General features: G+C 34.6%; 2 protein-coding genes across 2 annotated transcripts; one reads left to right on the top strand and one right to left on the bottom strand.

The window, feature by feature from the left end:
- Positions 1–1540: 1540 nt before the first annotated feature.
- On the top strand, positions 1541–2687 carry LOC142538877 (transcription factor SPATULA-like). The gene is made up of 3 exons (XM_075644174.1): positions 1541–1602; positions 2200–2508; positions 2586–2687. The coding sequence occupies exons 1-3, from the start codon at positions 1552–1554 to the stop codon at positions 2661–2663; spliced, it is 438 nt and encodes a 145-aa protein (XP_075500289.1). The 5' UTR covers positions 1541–1551; the 3' UTR covers positions 2664–2687.
- Positions 2688–3377: 690 nt separating this feature from the next.
- LOC142538876 (mitogen-activated protein kinase kinase kinase 20-like) lies at positions 3378–4683 on the bottom strand. Its single transcript, XM_075644173.1, has one exon. The coding sequence runs from the start codon at positions 4588–4590 to the stop codon at positions 3553–3555; it is 1038 nt and encodes a 345-aa protein (XP_075500288.1). The 5' UTR covers positions 4591–4683; the 3' UTR covers positions 3378–3552.
- Between the last annotated feature and the right edge of the window lie 3623 nt (positions 4684–8306).

The raw sequence follows: 8306 nt of genomic DNA, 5'->3' as shown, positions 1-8306 counted from the left end.
AAATGATAAAGTTTAATCCATAATTACAATTTATATAACTTTTACTCAATTTTTTTAACAAGTTTCTAGTTATAAATTTGGTAACGAGTTTTTTTATTAAAAAGATTGTATTAAAGGGAAATATTTAAAAAATTAAGTTAGAAATTAAAAGTAATTTTCTAAAAAACTAGTTCAAGCGGTGTTTAATCTCACTTAAAATTTAATATGTTTAATATCGGTTAAGTAACCATTTTTAAAACAGAAAATTTCATTTATGTTTTCAAAGTATTATGTTTTATAAATATTAAATAAAGAAATCAAGAATACAAATATACAACTTCATTCGCCTATTTTTTCATATGTTAAAAGAAAACCAGGGACTCAAGTAGTAGTCGTATTTCTAAGACGAGAGTTCTTTAAGATATTAGATCCTCACCTGATTGAGTTTCTGCATGAATTGTACGAAGAGAATCAGAAAAAAATATAAACACTTGTAAACCCACAACACAAAAAAATAAAAATAAAAACCATCCATATCAAATCGAATATGTGCGTCAATTCTACATCTGCCGCCAAACTCGAATATCTTACCAAGCACACCTTATCATAGGAAGAAAGTCTTGAGACGCTTCGACTTCATGTAGTGGAAAGTTCTGATGCACAAATTTTCTTCTCATGTACCTGAATTCGTAATGAGACTAGTCACTTTCATCTTTGGATCTACCCGAGAACTGTGATAGCATTTGGTAAAAAAGAAGACCCCCCGAAATCTAGTATCTGAATTAACTAAAATATTTTACCCATCTCTAACTCTACAACTTAACCTTTTTCGATGAGATCGGTTCCCCAAAATAAAGAGCAAACATACAAAAGATTAGATCGGAATGTTTAAAACAACATAGAGTTAATGAGCAATTATTATATTCACGTCCTCCCATATAAGAAATTTGGGATTCCAGCCTCCAGCCTAGAATTTTCTTACAAATACGTTCCGAAAGGATTAGAATTTCATCATATTTTGTTCATCGAAACACCAATCGCCATTCAAGTTTTGAAGCCCCTTAATAAAATTTGTTTGGCACCTAGTACTTAGTGGATGCAGATAATGGAAATATTTTGTATTTTGATCTCCATATTTCAACCAATTAACTTTGGACCTTTGTTTCAAGTGAATTTCTTTATGATCAGGTTAATTGTTCAATTTATTTCTCCACATCTATAATTCGAACACGATTATCTTTATCTGCTTGAGAGTTCCAGAGATTATTAAGCTCCTTGCGAAGATTGTTTATTTTCTTGCCCACTTTGTTAAACAGGTCCTTCCCTAACTTTCAAAGCTCCTCTACAATGTGCAAGCTTAACTAGCAGTATAGGATTCGAATTTTTTCCCTCTATTTGAAATAATCTGACAAATCATCCTCAATATATATCTATTTTATATAATTATTTAGTGCACATCCGAACAAGGTTAGGAAAACCTGGATTTGGTGTTTGATGTCATGTGTTTCACTTTTAGCTAATAATATGGTGATGGAGTGATATCATGATTTTCTCCAGACGGATAAGGCTTCAATGCTTGATGAAGCGATCGAATACCTCAAGCAGCTTCAGCTCCAAGTACAAGTGAGTAGAGTGTCGGCGTGTTGTTTTCCGGATGAATTATTCATGTTTGGATTGAAAGCTGTGTGTAAACCTTTTGTGTAGCATGTATTTCAGCTATTTTAAACTAATTTTAACTTCGGTTAATGATACATTATCTAATAGTAGCATCTAGTTCTGGTGAAAGTATAAAGCTAGCTTGAAAAGCATCGAAGATTGAGTTTGATAATCGTCATGTCTCAAGGTTTCGGAGCTCGCTAGATTTAAGAGCTGTTTCAAACCCCCCGTGTTAAATATTTTATCTAGACATATTAAGCTGTTTAACCATCAATTGAAATCGGACTACCTAATCATGTATTTTGTTATTTTTCGCCCAAGTGTATACAAGTTGCTCAAAATTCTCAAATTCCAAGTAGGATGAGCCACATTTGTTCTAGTCTTACTTGAGAAATGAAACCATTAAAATAGTTGTATCAAGCAGTGTCCACCAGTCTTGTAAGGCTGGTTGTTTTTTTTTTTTTTTTTCCAAAAAGAATGTTCACACCGGTCAATTTGTTTTTGTGAAATTTGTCTATGATTAAAGGTTAAAATCATGTTTTATGTACCGATCCGATTCACCAGATGCTAACGGTGCGAAATGGATTAAGTATGGACCCTATCTGCCTGCCTGGAATCCTGCATCCAAATCAAATCCCTCAAACTAGACCAGACAGCTACGATGGAACTAGATCCTTAAGTATGAACATGACAAAAGCAGTTTCCATTGATCAAGAGACCTTGATTGAAGCCATACTCAGTCTACAAGATGATTGTGTTGAACGGATGCCGGATTCCGGTTTCTCAATCATGATCAATTCAAGAACAGATTTTCAAATAGAATCATCAATGCGGGCACATTTTGGACCATATCAGTTGCTCAAATCTTCACCAGTAAGCTTGTTTTTTCCTTTTTCAGGCTGCAAAGTTTATAAATTGATCTGAAAGTTTAATATTTATTACGTGTGAAGAAAATTTGTCAGGAGGATGTTCTGCATTTTAACCATAGAATCGAGGATTTCCCTCCAAGTATTTTGACAGGTGATTGAACGCTCGCACTCATTAAATAATCAGTTCATGTCTGCACATCATTAATTAGATTTTCTAACCTTCTCTTCTACATGAAATTAAATGCTGCCGAGTAGGTTCCGAAGGAAACACTTTACTTCCTTTCTATGCGCTACCATCCAGTATCAAGTCAAATGTACTAGAGCACTCATGCTTCCCCGGAGAAGACCTTTTAGGCGGTAGTGTAAACCTTTCCCGTTTTGTTAACAACCCAACGTTTTCACCACATTTTACTGGGTAAGTACTCGTGTCTGTCGGAGAGCCGTTGATCTTCATGGTTTTTGTTCAACCATGATGGATAGTCATTCTTGCTATAGGGCCCATTGTGCCGTCACGCAGGTGCGAACCCGGGCTCGGAGTGTGACATGTTGATTCTTATTATGTGTTGGATTTGAGTAATATATTTGGGAAAAAAAAAATTTGAATAATTTAGCTTGGTTTTGAAGAATTGTCTAAAAAATTTATTTGGATCAGATTGAACCAAAAAAAAAACCCACCTGGTAAATATCGTGCCCAACAAGATCGTTTTTTCTCATGTTAGACCGAACCGGTTTCGTCATTTCGGATTACCCGAATTCAATTTTCATTTCTGTATGATACTATTCCATGGAAGTTGCAACTTGGTTGCAAATGTAAATTAAAGCTGTAGCATTGAGAGATCAGCAACTGAGGTGAAAGATGGGTGAGAGGAGCTATGAATTGCAAGATTAATTTTTGATGAATTGAATATTGTTTACAAAAACAATGTATGAATCCTAAAAATTCTCTACTCTTATGTACAATTATTTTTTAAAATATCAACAAATTTCTTTGTAAGAAAAATAATAAAACCACTTGAGATCTACAAAAATGGAATCCATATGCTGTCCTTCACCTCAGGGTGATCCAATCTTCGGTAACAGACCAATCAGGAAATTGATCAATCCAAAGCGTTTGCAGACGTCTGGCCGGAGTCATAGACCAAGAACCAGACTCTGGGGAGTATCCCGACGAGGCGAAAGTCGTAGAAGAACCTGCTTCCCGTGATTCCCACTCGGGAAAATCAAATGGGCAAGTAGGAGAGATTAAAGCTTTGTTTTCTGTTTCTTCATTAAAATCAAAATCTTGATAATCTGAAACAAAGTGATGATTCAGGAGCATCTCAGCCGTCCATCTCTTGTTCGGATCCCTGACAAAGCATTTTCCAAGAAAATCTTTTCCTTGCTCTGATAAACTTTTGGGAACCTCAGGAAACTCTTCTCCCGCGCCAATTTTAAGCAGCAGCCCCGCCACGTCGGAGCAATGCCATGCAAGAGTTCCGGTGACCATCTCCGCCACTGCGCACCCTAGTGCCCAAATATCCGCAGGAGCCCCCTGTTCTCCAGCGGTAACAATCTCTGGCGACATGTACAGAGGTGTGCCCCTCAGTTCACACCCCGAAAAATTCTCTTTTCGCCCTCCGGCCCGCTTCGCCAACCCGAAATCCGCGATTTTTACGCAATCATTCGGGCCCAAGAGAATGTTTTGAAGCTTGATATCACAGTGCACGTAGCTCAACTTGTGGATATAATGTAGCCCTTTGAGTAAAGCTTTTGTATACCGCCGGGTTTCTGATTCCGGCAGGCCCCGATCACCGGTATTCTTGAGTTTATCAGCCAAAGAACCACCGGGAGCGTACTCCAACAACACATTGTACAATTTCTCGCCATTTTCGTACGAAAAGCTGTCTCCAAAGCAACGTATAATCTGTGGGCAATCTTTAAGCGCCTCCAAGATCAGCTTCTCGTTCATCAGTGAAGAAGAACGCAAGACTCCACAAGACTTCACCGCCATCAATGGCGGGAATAGAGAAGTTTGTCTTCTGGGCATAGCTAAATTCACCGTAGCAAAACTCCCGTGTCCCAAATTTCCACCACGAACCCAATCCATGGCCGATTTGTACCCCTGAATCAGACCCTCCAATATCTAAAGCAACGAAGCGATCGACGAGACTGTGTATGTGCACACTGATTTTGAAAATTTGAAGACGTCTATTCTATTTATATTAGGATTTTGGAGTTGATTTGTACGTATAGGTAACGCAGACGGGTGTCAAATTTGGGTACTTGAAAACGATGTTTCGTGGGAACCGAATAGCCCACCCGGCTGACAACTGCGATACTAGTTTTCCACGTGCTTTTTTGTTTTACTTCATCTGAACATTTTGTGTAAACTATGTCTCGATATAACATTAGATAAATCTTGAGATAATTAATTAAAGAGTTAATCTAGTTAATATAAAAACTTAGTTTTCTTTTTTTTTAACAAAAAAATATAATAAATTTTGGCACGGCTTGTAAAATGTTGCAAATGTGGGATTTGATTGATTTGAATTCGATTTGTATCAGTATTTAAGTGTGGCTTATTTAAAAAATGACAAAAACTTGTGTAAGACGGTCTCACGGGTCTTATTTTGTGAGACATATCTCTTATACGGGTCATACATAAAAAATATTATTTTTTATGCTAAGAGTATTACTTTTTATTTTGAATATCGGTAGGATTAACCCGTCTCACAGATAAATATTTGTGAGACCGTCTCACAAGAGACTTATTCTTAAGAGATTACATTGGCTGAACGAAAAATGTATTGGCGTAGGAGCTAATTATTTTAGTATAACGAGATATAAGAAGAGCGGGTAACGATTTTGCGAATCTATGTCGAGTAAAATTAATTCGTAAGACAGGTGAGTTTTCGTGATATATAACCATACAAACTCTTAGAACCTTATCCAAATCTTAATGGTTGATGGACCACTAATTCTAGTTAATTTTATTTTATAACAATTTTCATAATTTTATACTGAAATTTACACATGTAAAGTCGATATGGTTGATGAACCATTAATGAAAGTTGTTTTCTTGATTATAATTCCATGATTTTATATTAAGATTTACAAAAGTTATGTTACATCCAGCAAGATTCATTAATTAAAATGCCACTACTTAACAAAATATAAAACATTTCATTATGATTAATGCGAATTAAATACTTTAACCCAACAACCCAAATTACTAGTCGATATTATTTAAATCAAAGAATCTCACGATCCATCACCAAAATATGATGGAACTTTAAAGCACCACGTTGTGCGCAGTTAATAATTACGTCAACTAATTAATTTCTTCCATAAAAATTTGATTGGATTTGTCAACTGCCGCCGTCTTACAACCTGGATGAATCAATCGTCGTAACGCTTCATTTGTCCTATTCAAGTCAATTATCTAATATATGATTCTTAGCTTACATCACCATTGTTAATATTACGATGATACAGCAACTTACACCAGATGTCTTCGTTTGCGATCGAGTTGGCCGGTTAGTTATCCCACATCGATTGGATAAAATACCTGAGAATTATATATATGGTCTTGGACAATCCTCCCCCTTGAGCTAGCTTTTGGGTTGAGTTAGGTCCAAGTTCCAATCTTAACCTGGTATCAGAGCTCAGATTCCACCGTTATGTGTTGGATTGCCATAGTTGGGTCACCCGTTCTGCCCATAGTTGGGTCATTTGTAAACTTCACGCTCCAAATGTTCATTCATGGGCGTGAGGGATGTGTGTTAGTTGTCCCAATATCGGTTGGATAAAATACCTGGAAGTTGTACATATGGTCTTGGACAATCCCCCCTTGAGCTAGCTTTTGGGGTTGAGTTAGGTCCAAGTTCCAATCTTAACATGAGACTCAACACAATACACAAATGTATTTCGGTCATAAAAACATATGCATCAAATCAAAAAATTTAGTGTACACAGAAGATTACGTGGTTCAGCCTTGCGGCTTACATCCACGTGAGATCATGATCCCAATCTCTTTTATTGATCACCAAAAGTTGTATACAATCTGGAAATTACATAGAAGAACAATCACACAACTCTCACAGAAACTCTTTTCCTTTTCCAAGCTCCTATTCTCTCTTGTGTTTTCAATCATATCCTTGTCTTCTATTGATTGTAGGTTCTTCCTTCGTCCTTTCTTCTGATAACCATCATGTTATATATCATGACTCAACAACAAGCTTTCCTTTCTTTCCGGATGGTCACCATTTGATTAGTCGAGTTGTTGTAACTGTCATTAACTTCTTTACATTTATTACCCTCCAAGTGCTGGTTAAGACCATGAACTTTCTTTGGGAGACACTTACCTCAACAACCATGATTTCAAGTTGGAGACGGAATATCGAATTCAGAATCAATTATAAAATATGTCTCTCAACTAAAAAAAGTTTATCACGAACTAGTTCTTTTTATTATTTTGTATTATTTACATTAATATTAATTAACATTTTTTTAAAAAAATAAAGTTATTTTGACTTTCCAAATTGATAGTTATAATAGAATAATTATCATCTAATTATTCTCACCGTTAATTTGTTATTGTGTGATACCATAAGGTTGTATTGAGTTGTTTTGGAAAATGGAAGATGGTATGACTAATCATTGGCCCATCAATGAAAACTTTATTTATTTATTTATTTATTATTTTTAGGAGCCATATTCAATGGAAACTTTATAGAAGCCAGTTCATGGAAGTCCACAAATCAAAGATTAATCTTTTGTTCACTCAAGATATTTATCTATCCTTTTTCCCCCAATGTGACTAATAATTCCACCAATAAAAATAAAAAAATATATACCATGATCAAAAAGGGTTTAATTGTAATTTTTTATCAAATGATCACACTAATTGTGTCAACGTAAATCATCCAACGACTTATCGTTCCTTTGATACTGAGTTCTAACATTTGGATCAATGTTTCGAATTCGAAACTTAGTTACAATGAACTATTTTCCTATTATTATTTGTCATTTATCATATCATATCAACAATCGTGTAATAATAGATCATTTCATAATTCTATCATATTAATCTGACCGACTCGATAGGTAAACTATACAACAAGCTTGGACAAAGGAAAAAAAATGTTCTTAATATCTGCCTTTAAAAAATAAAATAAAAAGATACTTGAGTTTGTATGGACAAATCGTTAACGTTATTTTAAGCATGCAAAATGTTTTATTAAATGGCATACCACATGGGAATCCTTTTGCTCTCTCTCACTGCAAAAGTACAAGGATGTCATGCTAAATGTTTGGTTGTTATTGCCGTACATGTCAGAAACCAGGTTAAAGTTTTTGGGACATCCACAAAACTTGCAAGTCAATTATTAGAAACTATTGAATTATCTAAGATAAAAAAAAATTTAATTTTGTGAATGTCGAACATACACGTTTTATTTATTTGTTTAGACATCTTTGCACATTATTTAACACATGTATCGAGATTTTTAGAAATAAATTAGAGATGGAAGCAAAATTGATCTTATCTAGGATGTCATATCGCATCGAAAATTATATACATAATACATATATCATATCGAAAATTAAGGTATAAGAAAATTTATACCGATACTTTACCGAAAATTTCGGTACATATAACTAACATACCGATTATTCTGAAATTGTATGGTATATCGAAAATTTTGGTACGATATCGGTATCGGTATATACCGCTTTATACCCAAAAAACTTATATTTTTAAAATTTTATAAATTTATTGTTTTAAAATATTATATATTTAAAAATTTATATATTTTTCAATAT

Source organism: Primulina tabacum, chromosome 3 (genome assembly GCF_025594145.1).
Source record: "Primulina tabacum isolate GXHZ01 chromosome 3, ASM2559414v2, whole genome shotgun sequence".
Taxonomy (NCBI): domain Eukaryota; kingdom Viridiplantae; phylum Streptophyta; class Magnoliopsida; order Lamiales; family Gesneriaceae; genus Primulina; species Primulina tabacum.
The sequence above is the reverse complement of the archived record's forward strand: the minus strand, read 5'-3'. Positions and strand labels throughout refer to the sequence as shown.